Source organism: Suricata suricatta, chromosome 6, assembly GCF_006229205.1.
Source record: "Suricata suricatta isolate VVHF042 chromosome 6, meerkat_22Aug2017_6uvM2_HiC, whole genome shotgun sequence".
Taxonomy (NCBI): Eukaryota; Metazoa; Chordata; class Mammalia; order Carnivora; family Herpestidae; genus Suricata; species Suricata suricatta.
In genome coordinates, this window is record NC_043705.1 from 55413915 (window position 1) to 55440589 (window position 26675).

Consider the following 26675-nt stretch of genomic DNA (forward strand, 5'->3'; position numbering starts at 1 on the left):
TGTTTCTTTGCCTTCCCTCCCCCTCCCCCTCCTCCTGTTTGCTTGCTTGCTTTCTTCCTTTTTCTTTCTTTTTCATTTTTTTTTCTTTTCTTTCTTTCTGCCATTATTACAGTCTCTTGTGTGATTTCCTTGATTGGCTCTGTCATAAGTCCTGAGAAGTCATGTACAACACCTAGACACGGTTTTCTCCAGCAGAAATTTGTTTCAGGCTTGATAGCTCTCATGGTATTTTCTGTACAACAGTGGTACCTTCAGTGTATATCTTGCAGACTTTCATGATGATCTATCTGTTGGAGATCTTCTTCATTGCATCAATAATACTTTGATAGAATACTATGTGTAATCAGCCTTAAAGGTCCTCATGATTACCTGGTCTAGAGGCTGAATTAGAGACATTGTATTTGGGGGCAAGTAGACCACTTCAGCGGCTTTGGTTTTTAGGTCATAGGAATCTGGGTGGCTAGGGACATTGTCCCATATCAGAGGAATTTTAATAGGCAGTCCCTTCTGGCAAGATAGTTACTTCAGGGACAAAACATCAACAAAACAATTCAGAAAAGGGTTCTTCTTATCCAGGCCTCCTTGTTATATAGCCAAAGGATGGGTGGCTGGTGTTCATCTTGTCCCTTCAAGGATTGGCGGTTAGAAGCTTAAAAGATAAGACAGTCCTGATTGTATTTGCGCAAAACAGTTTAGTTAGCTTGCCCCTTCCTGCCTTAAGTCCTGGTACTCACTTTTCTTCCTTACTAATAAATGACCTTTGTGGCATTTTTTTTTTTTACTTGAATAGGGCACTTTCATCTGCCTTAAACACTTAATTGGGCAAGTATCTTTTCTTGTCAGTAATTTTCTTAATAACATCTGAGAGAGATCTCATCTGCCTCGGGTTGGCAGTAGATACTTTCTCCTGTTTTCTTGACACTTTTTAAGTCAAACCTTTTTCTAAAATTATCAAACCATCCTTTTCTAGTGTTAAATTCTCCAGCTTTAGATCCTTTACCTTGCTTTTGCTTTAAGCTTTCATGTAATGACCACACTTCTTGAAATCATATTGGAGTCAGTAGATAAGCTTTTATTACAGCAATCTTGGTTCCCTCATAAGTGCTGAATTTTCATTACGAGATTGAGAGGTATAGCAAAAACTGTAAGACTTTTGCCCGTGTTAGTATAACTGTAGTCGTAACTGCATGAATTTCCTTTTTTTGGAATGGTCCTTATACGAGATTCATTTATCTTCAAATGGTGGGCAATTGTAGCTGCAGACCTCATCCTATGGTATATGTCCAGCAATTCAACTTTTTCCTGTAATGGTATGGCTTTTCTCTGCTCTTGGGAACACTTCCAGCATCACTAGAGGAAGTTTGTATGGGCCGCATGGTGTTACTCCCGGTTTACTGTATTGTATTAAACATGATGAAAAATAAGCGAGAATTGTAAGAGATCACTTTTTACTGTGATCTGCAATTTATTAGAGAAGAACCGCTTATGCAGCATTATTAATGTCACATGGTGTTTTAAGCAAGTACTGGTAGTAACTGAGTTCACCAAAACAGCAGCAAGAGGTGGCTTTGAAATTATTATGGTAGTTCTGAATGTATTACAGTTAGTTTTATGCAGTTATGATATCATACTGCATCTTTATATTTCTTTATGTGTCTCTTGACTGTGAATGGCACCATGTACAAAATGTTTATATACACAAATGCGATAAGTTAAAAAAAAATTTTTTAATGTTTATTTATGAGACAGAGCAGGGAGGACAAGAGAGAGGACAGAGGATCCAAAGCAGACTCTGTGCTGACAGCAGCAAGCCTGACGTGGGGCTCAAACCCACGAACCGAACTGTGAGATCACGACCTGAGCTGAAGTCGGTCAGTTAACTAACTGAGTCACCGAGATGCCCCGAGATAATTTTTATAATAGGTTTATATATTTATATGGTAGTAAATTATAAAACAGACAAGCATCTATATATATAGTTGTTACAATCATGACGTAACTTTTTCTTTGATATTTCTAGGCTTCTTCTTTTCACACTGTTTCAAATCTTCAAAAAAACTCCAATATGTTTATTGAAAAAAAATGCATGTGTAAGTAGACCTATGCAGTTGCAACCTATGTGGTTCAAGGATCAAATGTACTTTCAAGTGTACCTTTGTTATATACCAGCTGAGTTGCAGAAGGTGGTGTTAGCTGCAGAGTTTTAAAATCCCTTGCATTTGATAATAGTTGAGGTTTGTGGTAAGTATGGAAATAATTTAAGGTAGATGAGACAAAGGTTTTTAAAATGTCTTTTGATCAGTTAGCTTTAGATTCTTTGTTCTTTTAGCTGGTTATTTTGCATACATCTGATATTAACAGAAAATACAAATAGCCTGAGTAGCATTGTTCCTTGAATGGCAAAAACAGATAGGTAAGAAACACTTATATTTGGTATAGTCTAGAGTAGTTTTAGGTGTAGAGGCACCTGGATGGCTCAGTTGGTTTAGCATCCAACTCTTGATTTCAGCTTAGGTCATGATATCAAGCCCCTCATACTTGAGATTCTCTCTATTCCTCTGCCCCTATACCTTGCTTGTGCTATCTCTCAAAATAAACAGTTAAAATAATTAAAAAATTTTTTTAATGTTTTATTTATTTTTGATAGAGAGACAGAGCATCAGAGGGGGAGGGGCAGAGAGAGAAGGAGACACAGAACCGGAAGCAGGCTCCAGGCTCTGAGCTAGCTGTCAGCACAGAGCCTGATGCGGGGCTCGAACCCACGAACGTGAGATCTGACCTGAGCCGAGGTCGGAGGCTTAACCGACTGAGCCACCCAGGCGCCCCTAAAATTATTTTTAAGTCTATTTACTTTGAGAGAGTGAAAGAGCATGAGCAGGGGAGGGCAGAGAAAGAGAGAGAGTCCTAAGCAGGCTCTGTGTTGTCAGCATAGAGCCCAGTTCAGGGCTCGATCTCACAAACCATGAGATCATGACCTGAGCCAAAGTTGGACTCAACTGTTTGAGCCAGCCAGGAGTCCCTCAGAATAAATAACATTTAAAAAAATTGTTTAAATGGTTCAGTACTGGCTGATTTTAGCTGCTTATGCTTTCTAAATTGAATGGCAATTCAGAAGAGAGATTTCATTTGTTAGGCAAATTTTTGTTTAATCAAGTAAAAGCTTTAGTAAGCTTTACAAATTTCAATCCTTATGTTCTGCTTTACTACAAAATAGTATTTTGTTCTTTGTATCCTCATTGACTCTTCTTAAAAGAGAATATTTTAGACAACCAAAACCATCACAAATGAAAAGAAAATATGTAATCTTGCCTTATATAGAAAATACTACACTGAGCATTTGAAGTTAATTTAGACAGTGGCATCCTGTTGATTGATAATTGGCTTTTTTGAGCAAAATGAAATTGAAATAATTGCCTAGAGATAGATTTATTCCATGGTTAAAATCATTAGCTTCACAGATAGACAAGTCTCAGCATCTCTGTTACCAGCTCTGTATTTGGATCATTTAACCTCTCTGAATCTGTTTATTCATCAGCAAAGGGGAGTCAGTTTTTAATAAGTTTTTAATATGTTTGTTTTTGAGAGAGAGAGAGCATGAGCTGGGGAGGGGCAGAGAGAGAGTGGTAGACAGAATCTGAAGCAGACTTCAGGCTTTGAGCTGTCTGTACAGAGCCTGACGTGGGGCTTGAACCCACAAACTGTGAGAACATGACATGAGCTGAAATTGGACACCTGACCAACTGAGCCACTCACCTGCCCCAAAAGGGAGTCAGTATTGTTGCCTGCATCACAGTGGGTATTGTAAACATTAAATGGATAATTTGTGTGTTTGCCATGGTCACTGACACATAATTTTCTATCAGTGTTAGCTATTATTACAAAATACAGACTCAATTAAATATAAAGGATATAGACTTGGAACTCAAGTCTAGGTTTAAAATTGTTTAAGTTTAAAATTTCATTACGAGGGGCCTGGGTGGTTCAACTGGTTAAACATTTGACTCTTGATTTTGGTTCAGGTCATGATTTTGTGGTTTGTGAAATCAAGCCCTGTTTTGGGCTCTCTGCTTTGACAGTGCAGAGCCTGCTTGGTTTTCTTACTATCCCTCTCCCTCTTCCTCTCTCTGTCCCTTCCCTGCTCATTTGCGCGCGCGCGCACACACACACTCTCTCTCTCTCTCATTCTCTCTCTCTCTCTCGCTCTCTCAAAATAAATCAGTAAAAAACATTTCATTACATGTGAACTTTTTATTCTGTTCTGCTTTTGGCAAAGCATAGACAGGAGGAAGATAAAGTATAGGGATATAGTGTCTCTTTCATCCCAGTGTTATGCTTTTTTCATTTAGACTAATCTAGTGAGTGGTTTTTTTTAATGGTTTTAAGTCATAGACTCCATTATGAATAACAGTAATTCTTAGTTCTTTTTTTTTTTGAAAAATACGTATATGCAAAATTTCATGCACAGTTTGGGTTTGCGCTATTTCCTTTTAAAGCTTATCTGTGGAGCACCTGTTCATAGAGAAAGAATTGATTTCAGCACACAAAATTATTAGAGTGAAAATGGGGTTTAAACAGCTTAGAGAGTGTTGCATCCCAAGGAAACAGTAATTAAGACAAGGAAAGTAGCTGTACTTCATAGGTTCTATTTTATTCTTCTGTCATGACGTCAGCAGGAATCTCGTATGTTACTTTGTTCTCTTAGTAGTAATGCAGTTACCCACCATGTCCCAGAAATGCTCGAGATCTTATCAGAGGCCAGATATCATTTGTATTAGCACAATATTCTATGAACAAAACAATTGGTACTGCGGTTTTGTACGAGTGTAGTAGAGGTACCAAGAAGTAACATTTATTGATTACTTCGAATGTGCCTCTGTATTCCCTCTTAAGCCCTTTATGTTCATTTCATCCATTTAAAAGTAGATTCCACCTTTATTCCCATTTTTGTAAATAGAAAATCTCAGACTTAGGCTTCAATTTCTTGAAACTATACAACTTTGGGAGATTCTGGATTCATGCCCAAGCCTGTCTCTAAAGCTATGTGCTCTTAATTACTATGCCAAGTTACTGAAGTTAAAACGTTTGGTATTTTAGTTAAGTTGTGCTGCTTTATCATGGTTAAATGTAAAATTTCCATTAGCTCTTTTGAAATAACAACATACCTTGTCTTCTCTGCCTCCCCAAACTGTAGTTAATATCTCTGGTACTGATATGTAATATGAAATAAACTTTATAAGATTATGGAAATGTTTTCTGAAAATTTAATATGAAAAATTTGGGGAGAACCTTTTTATTGACAGGTGTGTTGTAACTTGGCGGTGTATTATTCAAAGACATTAAACCAGAATCAAGTGGCTTATTTGAGATTCAGTTTTCCAATAGATTTTAATGTGGAAGCTCAGATGGCAAGTAGTAGAAAGCTTTTATTATTTATTTATTTATTCATTCATTCTTTCATTCTGATGAGCAAGTAGATTACATAGAATACATTTATTACAAGTAAATACATACCATAAATACTTGATTGTAAACTAAGACAAATTACAATTTTAGACCACTTAGCTTAAATTAGTTAATAGTAGTTTTCTAACTAACTATGTTCTTTAGCTTCTTTGGCTTAAACTGACTATCTAAAGCTTTGTTACTTAAACATTTTGTTTCATAATCTTTTCATATATATAAGACCCACCACTTTTGGTTCTGGGTGCCAATAGAAGTCCTTCTGCACCCCTAATAATGTTTTCCCTTCTGGCCTTTTTCTGACTTTGCCTCAGGTGCAGCCCTCTACCTGGGTGTCTTGGGGCACTTTCAGATTTCTTTGGTCTTAGCTGGTTTTTTTCTCAAACATCTCAAATGAACTTGATATTCATGTGATGATTGTATTGCTCAGGTTTGTTAATTTATACTTCATAGAGTTTCCTACTTTTTGGTATATAGGAAGTTATTTATACTAAAATACGTTTTAACGCTGCGGTTAGCTCACTTGTTTGCATCTAAATTTTTAATAATTTTTAGGCTTTTGGCAGGGAATGTAATCCTATACTGTAAAATTGTTTTCATAGTAGAGTCAGTTTCACATGCTCTTATCTCACTTTGATATAAAAACCTATATTTTCAGTGACTGCTTGTATAGGTAAAAAAGAGGCAACATTTTAAAAATTTGAGTTGGACTAATTTTGCATTCATGACAATTTGAATAGATTATACAGAGAAAGCACTCTTGTGCATTCTTGGAGGTAAGAGTTCAGATAGTTAAGTGCTGGTACATGGAATTTATATGTCAGAGAAATTTTAAGTGTTTTAAAAATAATCATTTGCATAGTAGGTGAACAATGAAATGAAATTTACTGTCTCCTTGTCCAGAAACAGAAAAGTTGGTTCATCACATAAAGCAAACAAGATGTATTGAGAAAGATACTTATAAAAGTAGAGAAAATGGGTTTCAGAGACTTTAAGATTTCTACTTGATCAATTTAGTGTGCTAACTCTACATTTATGTGTGCTAACTATACATATAACAGAAAAATAAATCAATTTTAACATTTCTCTGTTTGTATTTGAAAGCGATATTTTAGAAATATTTGCTTTTTAGTAGAACTTCTTTTGCAGGACTTTAAAACATACTCTGTATTTTCTAATAGATTTCTTAACTAGAGGCTATTATTAGATAGTTTCAGCTTGAAGAATGTATCTTAGATAACTGAAATTGCTGTTGTGAAGCCTTTAGTCATTATGTAGGAAGCCCTTATTCAGAGACTATATTCCATGTATAATTTTAACCATTTTGATAATATGATTTCTTGGTACACAGATAATGAAGTAAAAACTCTAATAAAAAGTTTGTGAGTTGCTGTCTTTTTTTGACTAAAACTAGGGAAATATAAATATATTTTAAAAGTCCTTATTTCAAAAGAGTAAAAAAAATTGATTTATTAAAAGTAGTATTTGTTTGTGGTGCCTGGGTGGCTCAGTTGGCTGAGCATTTGACTTCGACTCGGGTCATGATCTCATGGTTTATGGGTTCTAGTCCCACACTGGGCTCTGTGCTAACAGCTTAGAGCCTGAAGCCTCCTTCAGATTCTGTGTCTCCTTTCTCTGTGCCCCTCCCTCATTCATGCTCTGTCTCTCAAAAATAAATGTAAAAAAAAAATAAAAAGGTTTCAAAAAACGTAAAATAAAAGTAATATTTGTTTACCTGTTATTAGCCTGGAGAAATGAGGCATACGTGGGATTTCTGTTTGGCATTAATAAAAATAGCATTTTTATTTTTTTCTTTTTCCTTTTTTTCTTCCCAAGATTTTATTTAAATTCATGTTAGTTAACATAGAGTGTAGTATTGGTTTCAGGAGTAGAATTTAGTGATTCCTCACTTATATATAGTACCCAGCACTCACCCCAATAAGCGTCCTCCTTAATGCGCATCTCCCCTTTAGGCCACCCCGCCCCCACACATTCCCTCCAGCAACCTTCATTTTGTTCTCTATAGTTAAAAGTCTCTTATGGTTTGCCTCCTTCTCTGTTTTTGTCTTATTTTTCCTTCCCTTCCCCTATGTTCATCTGTTTTGTGTCTTAAATTCACTGAGTGAAATTATAAGGAATTTGTCTTTCTCTGACTGACTTACTTCACTTAAGCTAATACACTCTAGTTCCATCCACATTGTTTCAAATGGCAAGATTTCATTCTTTTTAATGGCTGAATAATATTCCAGTGTGTGTGTATGTTTTTCTTTGTCCATTTTCTTTATCCATTTTCTTTATCCATTCATCAGTCAGTGGACATTTGGGCTCTTTCTATAATTTGGATGTTGTCAATAGTGCAGCTATAAACATTGGGGTGCATATGCCCCTTCAAATCAGTATTTTGGTATCCTTTGGATAAATACCAAGTAGTGTAAATGCTGGGCCAGAGGGGGTTCTATTTTTAACTTTTTGAGGAATCTCCATACTGTTCTCCAGTGGCTTCCCCACTTTGCATTCCTACCAACAGTGTAATAGGGTTCCTCTTTGTCTGCATCCTTTTCAACATCTGTCGTTTCCTGTGTTATTAATTTTAGCCATTCTGACAGGTGTGAGGTGATAATCTCTTTGTGGTTTTGATTTGTATTTCTCTGATGAGTGATGTTGAACATTTTTTCATGTGTCTGTTAGCTATCTGGATGTCTTCTTTAAAGAAATGTCTGTTCATGTCTTCTGCCCATTTTTTAACTGGATTATTTATTTTTGGAAGAGTGAGTTTGATAAGTTCTAGATTTTGGATGCTAACCCTTTATCCAATGTCATCTGCAAATATCTTTCCCATTCTGAAGGTTCCCTTTTAGTTTTGTTGGTTGTTTCCTTTGCTGTGCAGAAGCTTTTTATCTTTTTTTTTTTCAGTACTCCTTCACCTTCCCTTCTTTACATTTGTATCTTGTACCTTTTTAAAAATTAACTAATTTTTAAACTTATATCCAGGCTTGTTAGCATATAGTGCAACAATGATTTCAAGAGTAGATTCCTTAATGCCCCTTACCCATTTAGCCTATCCCTCCTCCCACAACTCCGCCAAACAACCCTCTGTTTGTTCTCTATATTTAAGAGTCTTCTGTTTTTCCCCCCTCCCTGTTCTTACATTATTTTTGCTTCCCTTCCCTTAATGTTTATCTGTTTAGTATCTTAAATTCCTCATATGAGGAAGTATATTTGTTGTATATTTGTCTTTCTCTAATTTCACGTAGCATAATACCCTCTAGTTCCATCCATGTTGTTACAAATGGCAAGATTTCATTCTTTTTGATTGCCAAGTAATACTCCATTATACATATATATCACATCTTTATCCGTTCATCCCTCTATAGACATTTGGGCTCTTTCCATACTTTAACTATTGTTGATAACAGTGGTATAAACATTGAGGTGCATGTGCCCCTTCAGAACAGCACACCTGTGGCTGGGTTGTAGGGTAGTTCTATTTTTAATTTTTTAAGGAACCTCCATACTGTTTTCCAGAGTGGCTGTACCAGTTTGCATTCCCACCAGTAGTGCAAAAGAGATCCTTTCTCCACATTCTCACCAATCTCCATTGTTGCCTGAGTTGTTACTGTTACCCATCCTGACAGGTGTAAAGTGGTATCTGATACTGGTTTTGATTTGTATTTCCCTGATGATGAGTGATGTTGAGTGTTTTTTCATATGTTGATTGGACATCTGGATGTCTTCTTTGGAGAAGTGTCTATCTGTGGCTTTTGCCCATTTCTTCTTTGGATGATTTATTTTTTGGGTGTTGAGTTTGATAAGTTCTTTATAGAGTTTGGATACTAACCCTTTATCTGTCATTCACAAATAACTTCTCTCATTCCGTCAGTTGCCTTTTAGTTTTGCTGATTGTTTCCTTTGCCGTGCAGAAGCTTTTTATTTGATGAGGTCCCATTAATTCATTTTTGCTTTTGTTTCTCTTGCCTCTGGAGACATGTTGGGTAAGAAGTTGGTGCAGCTGAGGTCGAAGGGGCTTTTTTGCCTGCTTTGTCCTTGAGGATTTTGATTGCTTCCTGTCTTTCATCCATTTTGAGTTTATTTTTGTGTATGGTATAAGAAAGTGGCCCAGGTTAGTTTTTCTGCATGTCACTATCCAGTTTTCCCAGCACCATTTGTTGAAGAGACCATCTTTATTCCATTGGGTATTCTTTTCTGCCTTGTCAAAGATTAGTTGGCCATACATTTGTGGGTCCATTTCTAGGTTCTCTTTTCTGTTCCACTGATCTCTGTGTCTGTGTTGTGCCAGTACCATACTGTCTTGATCATTACAGTTTTGTAATACAGCTTGACATTCAGAATTGTGATGCCTCCCACTTTGCTTTTCTTTTTCAACATTACGTTGGCTATTCAGAGTCTTGTCCAGTTCCTTAAAAATTTTAGAATTGTTCTACCTCTGTGAAAAATGCTGGTGTTATTTTGATAGGGATTACAAAAGTAGCTTTTTAAAAGATTTATTTGTTTATTTTGAGAAAGAGAGAAAGAGAGTACATGTGCACACAAGCAGGGTAGGGCCAGAGAGAGAGGGAGAGAGAGAATCCCAAGCAGGCTTTGTGCTATCTGTGCAGAGCTTATGACACAGGGCTCGATCTCAAAGATTGTGAGATTATGACTTGAGCCAATATCAAAAATCAGATGCCTAACTGACTGAACCACCCAGATGCCCCCAAAATAGCATTTTTATATTGTGAACTTCCCTGTGGTGGGGCTTGTTTTTTTGTTGGTTAAGTTTTCTAAGTTTTATAGTCAGTAAGTAATACTAACCTTGGTGATATATAACTGATAGAATTACTGTGAAAGGTGGAACCATTTGATTTAAATCATTATTCATAAGCTACTAAAACTTGTTTTTTTTTTGTGCTTTGGACAAATGACTGATTCTAGAACAGGGAAAGTACAACATGAGCAGACACAAGTGCTTAAGCAAACAGATTCTGAAAGGCTAAAGCTGGAACAATTTTAGCAACAAAATGATAGTGTTTAATTTTAACCTAAAGAATAAGATAATATCCATGAGTCCATACTGATACAAATAGAGCCGAAAGGACAAATTTTACAGAATTTGAAATAGTAAATGTGGATTCTACTCTTTCTAAGGGGTAGAGCTTAATTGTCCTCTATTTGAATGAGGAGTAGACTTAGTGACTCATTTTAAAAGCTGAGTGCCCTTTTGCCAGGCAGAAGAGAGGACTGTATTGGGCATTTTACACATAATATAAATAAAAAGCATTGAGATAGCAGGGTGTGTTCTTCCAGCTTATTTTATGAAGAGAGAGATATGCCGGGTTACATTATTTGGACTTCATTCTATGGTAGAAGCATCACCTAGGAAGCTTTCCTGTAAAGACAGTTTTACAATATGACATGGAGGTGGATCTTGAAATAAGATACAAAGAAGCAATCTAGGTTAAGGAAGAGACAGAAGTAGAAGTGAATAATATTATAGAAGCCAAGGTCAAAGAGTGTTTAAGAAAGCACTTTAGGTTAGATGCCATTAAAAAAAAAAAAAAAAAACCTAAAGAGAGACTTGAGAAAGTTGGTTGAAACTTCATAGGTTGGTTGGTCATGACCTTGAAGTTCGTCTGGAGGAATACATGAGGAGAGGCCATGTTTCAGTGGGTTGAGAAGTAAATGGTAAGGAGGTCTGTAGAGAAAATCAAGACTTATTGGTGAGAAGGAGGGAGATCAAGGAGGTGGAAGTTCAACAGGGGATACAAGGCTAAAGGAGGGCTATTTGAGGATGAAAACTGTGTTTATACACTGCAAAGATCCTAGTGGAAAAAGTGAAGACAAGTTAGGGGGGAAGATAAGTAACTACTGAAGTAGAATGATCCAGAGGAACTAGAATGATGGACTAAATATTTTTATGCAAGCGTTAATTTCAAAATGAGTGATACTGCCTCACAGATAAGCAATAAGGAAGGTTGGAAAGTCATTGTATGGAGCAGGAAGTTGAGGTTTATTTCTGTGGCTTCTGGTTTTGTCTCTGATGAAACAGAGTTTTATGCTGGTACTGAGTAAGTTGAAATGTTAAGAGTCTTGAAAAGATTGCAGTGGTCACTGCAATAAAAAGAAAATTGAGTAAATTTGCAACAGTTGAAAATCTTACCAAACACATCAAATACAATAATATGTTAAAAGGATAGGAGATCATAATCAAGTGGATAGAGCTTTTCCAGGAATTCATGTTTGGTTTAACATTAAAAAGTTAATTAGTATAATTTACTGTATTGTAAATTAAAATAGAAAATAAGCTTATCTTAATTGATATAGGAGAAGCATGTGACAAAATTTAACACTCAATTACTCATGATAAAAATGTTCAATAAATTTAGATTAAAAGAGAACTTTCTCAACTTGATAAAGGGCATCTATGAAAAATTGTCACAGATAACACCATATTTAGGCTGAAAGACTATATTTTCCTACCTAAGGTCAAGAACAGGATAAAGATGTTCATTCTCAGCACTTTGATAAAGTATTGTGGTGGAAATCCTGGCCAGTATAAACAGGCAAGAAAAATAACAAAAGGGCATCTAGATTAGGAAGGAAGAAGTAAAACTATCTATTTGCAGATTATTTGTTCATCTGTGTAGAAGATATAAGAGGAGAAGTATACCTTGTTAATAGTTTGTGGAAGATTTGATGTTACTGTGATCTGAATTCTCTCAAAATGGATCTGTAGATGCAGTACAATTCTGATCAAAATTTGTGATCAAACCCAGCAGGTTGTTTTTATGGAATTGAACAAGGTGATTCTGAAAGGTATATAGAAATGTAAAAGCCTGAAATGACCAAAACAATTTTGAAAAAGGGCAAGAAATTTGGAGAGCTAGCATCACTTAATTTGAAGACTTAATGAAAGACCGCCAAAAATCATAATATTGTGATACTGACATAAAGAAGGCAGGTAGAACAGTCGAACAGAAGTGTCCAGAAATAAACCCACCCATATATACATTACTGATTTTTTAAAAAGATATAGTGGTGATGTAGTGCTGAAAGGATAGCCTTTTAAAGAAATGCTGTATAAATAAGAAAGCTTTAATCCATGCCTCATAATATATTTTTAAAAATTAACTCAAAAGGGAACCTAGGCTTAAATGCAAAACTGAAAGTATAAAACTTTGAGGTAAAAACAAAAAAATCTTGTGTTCTTGGCTTTGTCAGAGATTTCTTAGATAAAACAATAAGATCAAGATCCACAAATTCATAAATTAGAATTCATAAAACTCTTTTAAAACACCCTACAAAGAATGAAAAGACAAGCCAGAGAAGGAGAAAGTCCTGCCAAACATTCTGTTAAGTGAGTGGAATGTCCAAACTAAAAAAAAAAACCCCCTAACAATAAGAGGAAAAAACAGTTAAAACCTTGAAAAAAGATTTGAACAGTTCACTACAGAAGATAGATGGATGGCTAAAAGCAGATGAAAAAGTGCTTAACAACATTAGCTATTAGGAAAATGCAAATTCAAACTAAATGAGATAGCATTATATACTTATAAGAATGGCTAAATTTTAAAGAATTGACTATGCTAAGTGTTGGTGAGATGCAGAAGAACTGGAATACCTCCAGAGTGCCACTGAGATTATAAAATGAAATAACCCCTCTGGATGACAGTTTGGCAGTTCCTTAAAAAGTTAAACATCTATCTTTTAGGTAATCTATCTGTTCTACTTTTAGGTACTTACCCAGGAGAAAAGGAAATTTATGTTCATATGAAGATTTGTACATGAGTGTTCATAGCAGCTTTATTTGTCATAGTAAAAAAAAAAACTACAAATAACTTAAAAGTCCATCAGTAGATGGATGAACAGACTGTGGTCTATCTATACAGTGGAATACTACTCATTGAAAAGGAATGAACTTGATACATCCAACAACACAAATGAATCTCAAAATAATTGAGCTAGGTAAAAGAAAGCAGACAAAAAGTATATACTGTATGATCCCATTTATGTAAAATTCTAAAATATGAAATCTGTAATGACAGAAAGCAGTGCATGAAATGAAGAGAGCGGGATTATCCAGGTGCACAAGGAGCCTTTTGGGAAATAGTCATTATTTTGTTGAAGTAAATTCACGGGTATAAACATATGTCAAACCTTATCAAAGTGTTTAAAATATTTGCTGTTTATGTTGATTATAACTCAGTGGAACTAATAATTTTAAAGAAAACAAGGGTTTCTTTTTGCCATGATGTTTGTGATACATTTGAAAATTGGAAGGACAGAAAATGAGGTTGGAGTTACCATGTCCTTGAGTATTGGAAGAAGGGTTCACATACATATTATGATAGCCTTAAGTGGTTGCCAGTGGTAATTTAAAAAATATTTTTATTTATTAATGTTTACATGTCTTTCTTCATGTGAATATAAAAGTACTGAGAAAAATGACATTTTCCTCTTCTTTCTCTTCCTTTTTATTTTTTTTTTCTTTTAAAGGAGTGACAGTTCATTCAGATTCTTTGTATTCTTCTTCGTCTATATTTGTCAGTTTGCTGTTCATGTGCTCCAAGCTGCAGGATTTCATAATTGGGGCAACTGGTAAGTCATTTATTTTAATTACTGTAGTTTTAATCTGTTTATGTAGTACCTGTATATAGTTTTTGGCTTCCTAAAAATAGTTAACATAGAAAAATCCAGGTTATCAAAAGTAAAAATAGTAAAAAATGCAATTAAAAAAATGTGTAAGGCATAACCTTTGGACAAACCATTCTATTTGAAAATTAGGTTGCCATCTTTTTTCTTTCCAAGAAACAGACTTTTTTTTTTTTTTTAAAGTTTGTTTATTTGGTGAGTGAGCAGGGGAGGGGCAGAGAGAGAAAGAGGGAGTGAGAACTCCAAGTAGGCTCCACACTGTTAGTACAGAGTCTGATGTGGGACTCAAACACATGAACTGTTACATCATGACCTGAGCCAAAACCAAGAGCTTGATGCTTAACTGACTGAGCCACCCAGGTGCCTGCAGGCACCTACAGTTGCCATTTTTTAAAAATAGCATATTGTATGTAGTTTAAATGAAATGTATATATAACAGGTACCTAAAAGGAAGGGTAAGAAAAAAAAAAACCTGAGGAATGGTCAGAGCTGGGCCAAGGATTGTGGAAGGGAAAGGAAAGAACTTGGAGGGTTTAAAGGAAAAGACTACCCATTACATGTAAAGCGCTATTTTAGGTGTACAAACAGGTTACCATACAAACACATGCATGTGAACACTTGTCTTTGAAAAATGGAATCACTGCAATGCTCACTCTGGGAGACCCTCAGAAACTAAAACTATTTGGACTCAAGCTAGGAGATAATATTAGGTTTATATCTCTGTTCATACATTTTGGAATAAACATTCCTTGAATGAAAAAGTGGGTGGAAGGGTACACATCTCTAAAATTATCCCTCCCTCTCTTCTATTATAGTTGAGTTGCAAACAGTTGAAGTTTTAAAAAGAATAGCATTACAAAGCGACTTTGCTGCACTATACACATAAACTAAAATGTAGCTACAGTATATTGAGGACTTATATTCATTGTGCTACTACTGAATCAGAATAGGGACTGGCAGTCAGACAATTATCAGTAGCTTTGTGGGTCCCCTAATGGGCATGTGTACATGCAGAGAATTTATATAGATACTTTAAATCAATTCTTAAAAAAATGTCGCATTCATTATCATTTATAATAGTGTGTTTAGTCTTTGGCATATGAGGGAAATAAAATGTTCTTAAAAAAATTTTTTTAAATGTTTTTTATTTATTTTTGAGAGACAGAGAGAGACAGCACAAGCAGGGGAGGATCAGAGAGAGAGGGAGACACAGAATCTGAAGCAGGCTCCAGGCTCTGAGCTGTCAGCACAGAGCCCGATATGGGGCTCGAACCCACGGACCGTGAGATCATGACCTGAGCCGAAGCTAGACGCGTAACTGACTGAGCCACCTAGGCACCCCTAAAATGCTCTTAAATGTTTAAGAAACATACTGTTAATGTTAACAGCACAAGTTTTTTTTTTATTCTTACAAAATTTAAGTAATTTCTTTTGTTTTTGTTTTTTTCAGCACAAATTTAGAAGAAAGCGTTAAAATTGAGCCTAACAGAATGTGTTGTGGCTAAATAGCACAGGAGACTGGTAGCAGGGAGTCATACAGAGTGACCTGTTTTAAGATCAACCTCATGTGATCCAGCAAATTTTCAAAAAATTAAACTGCTTATTTTGAGATCATTGCAGATTCACACAGTTATAAAAATAAAACTCTATACCCAGTTTTCCACAAGGGGAACATGTTGCAAAGCCATGGTATAATTTCAAAACCAGGATCTTGACAGTGATAAGTAGATAACATTTCCATCTCCGGAGAATCCCTCATGTTGCCCTTTTGTACCACATTGATTTCCCTCTTGCTCTCATCCCCTTAGTAACCCCAGCAATACGAATCTGTTGTTCATTTCTGTTATTTTGTGATTTCAGAATGTTACATAAATGGGGACACTTAGGCGGCTCAGTTGGTTAGGTGCCTTGATCTTGGGGTTGTGAGTTCAAGCCCTACATTGGGCTCCATGCTAGGCATGAAGCCTACTTAAAAAACAAACAAATAAACAAAAGTTATATAAATGGAATCGTAGGATATATAACTTCTGTCTTTTTGTGCTCAGCATAGTTCTCTGGAGATTCATCTAGGTCATTGTGTGTATCAGTAGCAATAGTTGAATCTTTTTCATTCCTGAGTAAAACGGTGGTTGTACCATAGTTTGGTTATCCGTTCACCTGTTGAAGGACTCAACTCTTCTCATTTTAGGCTATTATAAATGAATCCTCTATAAACATTTGTGAGCAGGTTTTACGTGAACATCTGTTTTCATTTCTCTGTGATAAACATCCAAGAGTATAGTTGTTGGTTCATATGGAAGTTCCATGTTTAGTGATTTTTTTTTAACAAACTAACAAACTGTTTTTTAGGATGACTGTACCATTTTACATTGCCACCAAGAGAGTATGAGTTACTTGACTTCCACATTCTGGCCAGGATTTGGTGTTACTACTTTTTAAAATTTTAGCTGTTTTGATAGATGGATAATAATATCTCACTGAGGGTTTAAGTTGTATTTCTCCAGTGACTCATGATGGTGAACATCTTTTCATGTGATTTTTTTGCCTCTTTATATCCTCTTGATGAAACCTCTTTTCATTTCTTTTGCCCATTTTCTAATTGATTTTTTTTTTCTGTTGAGCTTTGAAAGTTCTTCATATATTCTGCACGCTAATCATTGGTTGGATATATGGTTTGCAAATATTTTCTTCTATAACTAAGGGGAATTTAAAATAAACTTAAAGTAATAACGCCAATACTTAAAAAGTAAAATCTGGGGGCACCTGGGTGACTCAGTCAGTTAAGTGCCTGACTTTGGCTCAGGTCATGATCTTGTGATTTGTGCATTCGAGCCCCATATCAGGCTCTGTGCTGACAGCTCAGAGCCTTGAGCCTGCTTTGGTCTGTCTCTCAAAAATGAATAGATGTTAAAAAAAATTTTTTTTTTAAGTAAAATCTGGTGGTACACACTTTAGGCTCTGTTGTTGCTGTTAGATTTGAATTTATATGATGCCATATATTAGCTATATGACTGAGAAAGTTACTTAATATCTCTGACTCAGTTGTTTATGTGTATAATAGGGATTTAAAACAGCATCTCTCTGTGGAGTGCCTGGGTGGCTCAGTCAGTTAAGTATCCGAATTCAGCTCAGGTCATGATCTTACATTTCATGAGTTCGAGCCCTGCGTTGGTCTCTGTGCTGACAGCTCAGAGCCTGGAGCCTGTTTAAGATTCTGTGTCTCCCTCTCTCTCTACCCTTCCCACATTCATGCTTTGTCTCTAAAAAATAAACAAACATTAAAAAGAATTTCTTTTTGGGGCGCCTGGGTGGCTCAGTCGGTTAAGCCTCCAACTTCGGCTCAGGTCAGATCTCACGTTTGCGGGTTCGAGCCCCGCGTCAGGCTCTGTGCTGACAGCTAGCTCAGAGCCTGGAGCCTGCTTCCGGTTCTGTGTCTCCTTCTCTCTGCCCCTCCCCCTCTCATGCTCTGTCTCTCTCTGTATCAAAAATAAATAAAACATTAAAAAAAAGAATTTCTTTTTGAACAGCATCTAAGGGGATTATTTTGATAATTAAATGAGTTAACATGAAGAACTTGAGTATTGTGTGGCTTATAAGTACTCTATGTGTTGGTCCTTATTTTTAAGAAGCATGCATTAACTCATTTGTCTAATTATACTCTTTTTTAAAAATTCCTTCTTAGTGGTTGGATTTCATCCCTTACTGGTCTCAACCAAAGTATTCCTGTTGGAATTATGATGATCATCATAGCAGCACTTTTCACAGCATCAGCGGTCATCTCGCTAGTTATGTTTAAAAAGGTAAGTGACATTTTACGTCTGTAAATTTTTATAGTTAATCTTAAGTGCCAATTCTCATTTTCCCATTTTGCTTTTAAGTTTATTTTTAATGTTTATTTGCTTTTGAGAGAGAGAGAGAGAGAGAGCGCGAGCGCATGAGCGAGCAAACAATGGAGGGGCAGAGAGGGAGACAGAATCCGCAGCAGGGTCCAGGGTCTGAGCTGTCAGCACAGAGCCTCATGTGGGACTCGAACACATAAACCATGAAATCATGACCTGAGCCAAAGTCAGAAGCTTAACAACTGAGCCACCAGGCGTCCCTCCCATTTTGCTCTTATTAATTCAGTGTAACGTCAAGCTGTTTTGTTGTTCTCTTGTCACAAGTATGTTCTCTGAGAACTACTTTTTACAGTTAGAAGCTATGCATAGTTAAATTTCCTCACAATTTTAACTTCCTTTAAAAAGGGAATATTTTAAAATCCTGTTAACTCAAGTCTTCTTTCATGAAGAGTCAATATCAATTAAAAAATTTGGCATTAGGGTGCCTGGGTGACCCAGTTGGTTACCCATCTGACTTCAGCTCAGGTCATGATCTTGTGGTTGGTGGGTTTGAGCCCTGTGTCAGGCTCTATGCTGACAGCTCAGAGTCTGGAGTCTGCTTGGGACTCTGTGTCTCCCTCTCTCTCTGCCTGTTGCCTGCTCATGCTCTTTCTTCGTCTCTCAAAATTGAATAAACGTTAAAAAAGTTTTTTTTTAATTTGGAATTAAATACATATTCTAAGTTTAAAAATTTGTTTTATGGTTTATTTATTTTTGAGAAAGAGACAAATAGAGTGTGAGTGGGGGAGGGACAGAGAGCAGAGGGAGACACAGAATCCAAAGAAGGCTCTGAGATGTCAGCACAGAGCTGGAGGCGGGGCGCAAACTCACAAACCTTGAGATCATGACCTGAGCTGAAATCGGTTGTATCACTGACTGAACCACCCAGGTGCCCCTCTAATTTTCTTTTTGAATATAAAACATATTTGCCTAATTGATAAATAGAAGTAAAGTGTGGAATGTGCATTTTGTTGTTATTTAAAATGGAAAGACATGAAATTATGAGTATAAAGTAAGCTGATGATGGGTTTGGGCTGGGTTATAACATGAATTTTATTTTTAGTGGCTGCCTAATTACCTTAGTTATACTTCTTTCTATAAAATTCCCATGAATGTTTTCATAGCCTTAAAAAAGTCATTACATAGAGAAACCAAAGTTTTTGTGTATGTAAGGTTTTATTGTCTTACATATTTTTGATACTGTATGTGTGTCCCAAACATGTAGACTGCATATGATATAGAGACCCTGGGAATAACACCTATGCTTTAATATGATAAAGAAATTTTGTGGGGGGGACTCTCACTTTAAATAAGATAATTCCTCAAAACAGTTTTTTCTTAATTTTTTACTGTCTGGTATCTTGAGAATATGTACAAGGAAGACAGAAATAACTGTAACTTATATTTAATAACACTTTGCGTGGTGAGGGCACCTGAGAGTTCGACCTTGGTTTGGCTTGGTTCAATTCATTTGTTAAACAACCACTTATGCTCATGTGTTATGTACTGAGTGCTGTACTGTGTGTGAGCTCAGGGAGCTCACGTTTTGGTGTGGAGGACGAACAAGTGAGTGGGTACCACAGTGCAGTGATTTAGTGGCTAGTTTTGGGGCAAGTACAGGGATCACAGAGGAGAGATACCTAATGAAGCTTTGGAGATCTTTTAAAGTAGTGGCGCCTTTTGAAGTGTTTACTTGGCTGAGATAGTATGATGAACCAGAGTTACCTAAGGGAGTAAGGGCGAGCATAAGTCGGTAGCAGGGATACCATTTTCATATCTAGTTGCAGGAAATAACATGGCATAGTCAGGGAATTAAAAGTAGCTCAGAATGGATGGGAAATCAGGTTGGTACATGAATTGGGCAGGAAGAAACGCGATGTGTTGTTGGTGAACAACAGGAAAAGATGAGACTACACACAGAAGTTTTGTTATATTTTGCAGGGTCTTGTAAACTAGGAAAACTTAAGTTTGGGTCTTCTCCACAGAGTGGTGGTGAGCCATAGAAGTGGTTTAAAGAGAAATAACAGAATTGATTGATTTGAGCTTTAGAAAGACTGTTCTCAAATAGATTTGACGTTTGTGGGTGGGGATATGCTACTTGGAGAAATGAAGATGGGGGGGCAAGATAGGAAGCCGGTTGGTAGTGGTGGCAAACTACGGAAGCAGCGGTGTGAAGTAACTGTACTCAAGGCAATATGAGCAGGTAGTGTTTGATTGGACCTGGCCCCAGAAGTGGAGGATGAGGGAAGGCCCAAGAATGACATACAGGTTTTTAGATGGTGGGTCATTCGAGAAGAGAGTACAGGAAGAACAGATAGATGGGATTGGGGTGCCCGGCTGACTCAGTCCTTAGAGCATGTGACTCAATCTCAGGGTTGTGAGTTCAAGCCCCACATGGGGTATGGTGCCTACTTAAATAAGAATACATTATAGAAAAAAGAGATATTTGGGCATCAAGTTGTTTTCAGCTTTAAATCCAGAGAATTTAAAATGATGCTGGGGCATCAAAGTATAAATACATGGTAGGCTTTTGGATGTATAAGTTGGGTACAAAAGAAAGAGCTTTAGGCTGGATTTCTGTACTTGGAAAGTACCGACTTACTGATGTAAATAAATCTTAAATCTTAAAAAATGGGTATGGAGTAGGATGAGAGTAGAACACTACCAACACTTACAGATCTGCCAAAGGAAGAATGGGGAGGCACTTTTAACCAGTGATCGTGGTGGGGTGTGTGGCACAGATGATTAATGTGCTTGGAGTGTGGAGGAAGTATTTATTCTACAGTTGCTGTTTCACTGACTCCAGTGCGCAGCTCTTTTAAGTCTTTGACCTGCAGCCTTTTCCCCAGGAACACAGTTTTTTAAGATGGAATGCGTTAAAGTTTTAGAATTGTGCTTATTGTATGCCAGGCATTGAAAAGAAATATGACTGCTTCCCAAATAAATGTATTAATATGGGAAATGTGCAGCATACTCTATTTTGGTTGACTTTTTTTTTTTTTAACCTCATGGGTAAAGAAATTACCAGTTTACTCTTTTTATATGTGTCCACTGTCAGTCGATGCAATACAAGTTCCTAAACTTAAGTCTTGTGAAATAGGAATTTAGATGAGAGGATTTTCTGAATGATTTTTATGAAGTACAATAAATGGGGATAATAAAAGCTGAACTATAGTTTGAACTCAGATATCATACTTGTAGTAGCAAGGATTTCTCTTACTTTGGATAGAAATTGAGATCCAATAAAAACACTTGATTTTGGGGGCACCTGGGTACCTCAGGTGGTTAAACATCTGTATCTTTCAGCTCCAGTCATGATATCACTGTTGGTGGGTTCAAGTCCGCATTGGGCTCTGTGCTTACAGTGCAGCGCCTGCTTGAGATTCTCTGTCTCTTTCTCTGCCTCTCACCCCCTTGTGCTTTCTCACTTTCTCTCTCAAAATAAAAAACAAAACTAAACAAAATGGTTGGTTTTTAATTTTCTTTTCCACATTTGCTCACTACTGGCCGTTTCCTTTGTGTGTATGTAGCCATAGTTGCTAACCACTAGGGGTCAGGCTCTTCATAAACAGTTAATGCTCTCCAAAAGTTATCCATGCACACCATTTGACTCTAGAATTGTTGTATTTTATTATGCTATTCCGTGTTTCCAGACCCAGCTAAACATGCTCTGTCGTATATATTTATTTCAATTATAATGAATACTGTTTCGAGAATTCAGTTGGCCTTCTGAAGTCTTGCATAATTGGAGTAGGTAATCATTGCTGTATAAAGTGCCCACTATGGGTGCTGTGCTATCTTTGTTTCTCCATAGTGTCATTTTATAATTGAAATTTGAAAAAATTGAAATGTAAGAATATCTGTCATTTCAAAGATAAGGGAATAGTTCATTTCTTAACTTTCAGAGGTTTCTTTAATTTTCTTAGGTTGTTTCTAAAAGTTATTTTTTAAAGGTCTTTTTTGTATAGTAAACAAATAGAATTGGGAAATAATTTTGGACTCAGGGAGAGGTATTTTCAATGGGTCAAATAATAAATGAGTCACAGGAGACTGCATAGCAGGGAAATCCAAAATTTCCTTTCTTTTAATTGGTATAAGAACTAGAATGGCTTAGTGTGGAAGAGATAAACAGATGATATACATAATTTGTATTCCTTCTGGGACCTAGTTATGAATGACTATTTTTCCCATAAAATTTAAGAAACTATTCATGGACATTTGTGTTCACATTAACAAACTAATTACTAACAGTGATTTTTTTCTTTTAGCATTTCAAAAGAATTTTAGAATAAATTTCACTTAAAAAAACAGGTTTCTCTAAATGCTTGAATTTTTAAAAAACTTCCACCATATCTATTCTGAAAATACTTCTCTGTGAGAGTATACAATTTGGGTATATGATTCAAAGTGGAGATGAGGAGATGATGATGAAAATAAAACAATCATAGTATTATTAATGGTGTTTTATAGAAATGCTTTGTGAACATATACAATTATCTTTAAGTATAATGATCTTAGGTTAAAGATGACGATTTTACTGTCTTTGAAAATATTACTGTTATTCACCCCTTCTTTTTTCTTTTTTCTTTTTCCTTCTCCCCCCACCCTTTTTTTTTTTGCTTTATTTGGATCTAGAGCAGAACAGAATGCTGATAATTTAATGTCTTTTTTTTTTAATCGCGACATTTAGGTATACTTGTTTTGCCCATCTCTCTTTTTCTCTGAATCATCCAACACTAATTTTCCTGATTAGAAATCCATTTCAGATGATTCTGTCTGTCTGTCTGTCTCTCCCTCCCTCCCTCTCTCTCTTTCCTTCCTTCTTTCTTTCAGAGAAGGAGAGCAAGCATGTGCATGTGCAAGCAGGGAGAGGGAGAGAGAGAGACTCTTAAGTAGACTCCACACTCAGCACAGAGCCTGAGGTGGGGCTCAATCTTATGACTGTGAGATCATGACCTAAGCCGAAATCAAGAGTGAGATGCGTAACCAATTAAGTCACTCAGGTGCTCAAAGCATAATAATATTTGTTAAACAATATGTTGGAGACATCATGATTTTTCTGCTTTAAATAATTTTTATATTTTTATTAACTGAATTATAGTTGACAGTACTATATTGGTTTTAGATGTACAACATAGTAATTCAACATTTATAAATTACATTTTGAAATACTTTCCATAAGTATAGTTACCATCTGTCACCATACAAGGCTACACAGTATTATTGATTATATTCCCCGTACTGTACTTGACTTCTCTTTGACTTACTGATTTTGTACCTGGAGGTTTGTACCTCTTAATCCCCGTTCCCTCTTTTGCCCATCCCTCCACTTGTGTGTTTCCACCCCCAGCAGCCATCAGTTTGTTCTCTGTATTTCTGAGTCTCTTTCAGGTTTTTTTCTTGTTGTTGTTGTTGTTTGCTCATTTGGTTTTTTAAAGTTTGCATATAAGTGAAATCATATGGTATTTGTCTTCCTCTGACTTACTTCACTTAGCATAATACCTTCTAGGTTCATCCATGTTATTGCAGATGGCAAGATGTCATTCTTTTTTTTCTTGGCTGAGTGATAATGCATTGTGTGTGTGTGTGTGTGTGTGTGTATCTCACATCTCTTTATCCATTCATCAGCAGATACTCAAATTTCTTCTATATTTTGGCTAATGTAAATAATGCTGCAAGAAACATAGGCATGTGTATATTTCAAATTAGTGTTTTTGTTTTCTTGGTAAATACGCAGAAGTGGAATGACTATCAGATGGTACTTCTGTTTTTGCTTTCTTGAGAAACCTCCATACTGTTTTTCCATAGTTGCTATACCAATTTACATACCCACAAACAGTGCAAGAAGGTTCTCCTTTCCTTACATTTTTGTCAACTCTTTTTTTTCTTGCCTTTTTGATGATAGCTATTTTGACTAGTTTGAGGTGATAGGTCATGGTGGTTTTGATTTCCATTTCCCTGATGATTAGTTATATTGAGCATCTTTTCACATGGCTGTTTGCTGTCGTAATGTTGTCTTTGGGAAAAGGTCTTTTCAGGTTCTTCTGCCAATTTTTTAATTGGATTGTGTGTTTTTTTTGGGTATTCAGTTGTATTGATTCTTAATGCATTTTGGGTATTAATCCCTTATTATATATATAATTTGCAGATATGTTCTCCTACTCAGTAGGTTTCCTTTTCATTTTGTTGGTGGTTTCCTTCACTGGGAAAAAGCTTTTTAGTTGGATGTAGCCCTAATGTTTTATTTTTGCTTTTGTTGCACTTGCTTCAGGGGACATACCCAAAAAATATTGCTAATGTTAATGTCCAAGAGTTTACTTCCTATGTTTTCTTTCAGAAGTGTATGCCTTCAGGTTATGTATTTAATCCATTTTTAATTTATTTTTATACATGGTGTAAGAAAATGGTCCAGTTTCATTTTTTGATGTAGCTGTTCAGTCTTCCCAACACTATCAAAGAGACTGTCTTTCCTCAGTGCAAATTCTTGCCTCTTTTGTCACAGGTTAATTATTCATGTAAACATGGAATTATTTGGGGGCTTTGTATGGTGTACCATTATTCTGTGTTTCTTTTTGTGCCAGCACCATACTGTTTTGATTACCATAGTTTTGTAGCATAGTTTGAAATCTGGAATTGTGATACTTGTGATAGCCTTTTCTTTTTCAAGATTGCTTTGGTATTTGGGGTATTTTGTAAAAAGTTCTGCATGAATTTTAGGATTATCTTAGTCCTGAGAAAAATACTGTTGGTATTAAATCCGTAGATTGCTTTGGATAGTTTGCATATTTTAACAATATTCTTTGAATCATAAACAATGGTATATCTTTCCATTTCTTTCAGTTTATTTCATCATTGTCACAGTTTTCACTAGATGAGCCTTTTACCTTTTTTGTTAAGTTTATTTCTAAGTACTTTTTTTCTTTTTTGATGTAACTATAAATAAGATTGTATTCTTCATTTCTCTTTCTGCTAGTTTATTATTAGTATATAGAAATGCAACAGATTTCTGTGTATTAATTTTCTATCTTGCTACTTCACTGAATTGATTTAGTCTAACAGTTTTCTTGGTGGAGTCTTTAGGGTTTTCTAAATATATTTTATTATCATGTTATCTACAAATAGTGACAGTTACTTCCTCCTTAATAATGTGGATGCCTTTTATTTTTTTCCTGCCTGATTTTTGAGGCTAAGACTTTGAATTAAAAATGCGAGAGTGGACACCCTTGTCTTGTACCTCATTGTAGAGGAAAAGCTTTTAGCTTTTCAGCACTAAGTATGTTAGCTCTGTTTGTCATATATGGCCTTTATTATGTTGACTATATCCACTTTCTAAATATCCACTTTCTTGAGAGTTTTTGTCATGAATGGATGTTCAAATTTGTGAAGTGGTTTCTCTGCATCTGTTACATTTTTATCTGAAGATAAAATCGTGTGATTTTGCTAATCTGGTATATTATGTTGATTGATTTGTAGATACTGAATCATCTCTCATCTCTGGAATAAATTTCACTTGATCATGGTGAATGATCCTTTTAATATATTATTCAATTTGGTTTGCTAATTTTTTTTAGGATTTTTGCATCTGGTTCATCAGGATTATTGGCCTGTAATTTTCTTTTTTTGTAGTATCTTTGGTTTTGGTATCAGACTAATACCTCATAGAATGAATTTGGAAGCACTTCTTCTCTTCAATTTTTTGGATTAGTTTGAGAAGAATAGGCATTAGCTCTTCTTTAAATGTTTGGTAGAATTCACTTGTGAAGTCATCTGGTCCTCAACTTTTGTTTTTTGGGAGTTTCAAAAAAATTATTGATTCATTTTCATTACTAGTAATCAGTCTGATCAGATTTTCTTTCTTCCTGATTTAGTCTTGGATGATTGTTTTTAGGAATTTATCCATTTCATTTAGATTGTTTAGTTTGTTGGAGTATAATTTTTCATAGTAGTGTCTTATAATCCTTTGTATTTCTGTGGTATTGGTTGTAATTTGTCATCTTTTATTTCCGATTTTATTTATTTGAGCCCTCTTTTTTGTTTGATAGTTCTGGTAAAGATTTAACATTTTTATCTTTGCAAAGAACCAGTGCTTAGTTTCAATAAATTTTTTTGTCTATTTCCAGTCTGATGTTTTATTTCCTTTATTATTTCTACTAACTTTGAACCTTATTTTTTAGTGCCTTTAGGTGTAAGGTTAGATTGAAAGTTTTCTTGTTTCCTTGAGATAGGCTTTTCATAGATATTCTTTTGCTATGTCTCAAAGATGTTGAGCTGTTGGGTTTCCATTTTCATTTGTGTGAATATATTTTTTTAATTTCCTCTGTTTTTTTTGTTGACCTATTCGTTGATTGGTAGCATGTTGTTTAGCCTTCATGTATTTGTGTGTGTGTGTGTGTGTGTGTGTGTGTGTGTGTGTGTTTCCAGTTCTTTTCTTGTAATTGATTTGTAATTTAATACCATTGTGGATTAAAAAAGATAATATAATTTCGGTATTCTTAAATTTATTGAAGCTTGTTTTATGACCTAATATGTCATCTGTCCTGGAGAATATTCTCTGTTTACTTGAAAAGAATGTGTGTCCTGCTGTTTTTGGATGTAGTGTTCTGTATATATATCTGTTAAGTACATCTAGCCTATGTGTCCTTCAAAGCCACAGCTTCCTTGATTGATTTTCTGCCTGAATGATCTATC

At 35.6% G+C, this 26675-nt stretch overlaps 1 protein-coding gene across 1 annotated transcript in view; it reads left to right on the plus strand.

Annotated features, from left to right (window-relative positions):
* The window catches only part of SCAMP1 (secretory carrier membrane protein 1), a 119299-nt gene that overhangs the window by 84705 nt on the left and 7919 nt on the right, over positions 1–26675 (plus strand). Inside the window, exons 7-8 of the mRNA XM_029942472.1 lie at positions 13954–14055; positions 17792–17909. Coding sequence (XP_029798332.1) covers positions 13954–14055; positions 17792–17909 — 220 coding nt within the window. The remainder of the gene's footprint in view (positions 1–13953; positions 14056–17791; positions 17910–26675) is intronic.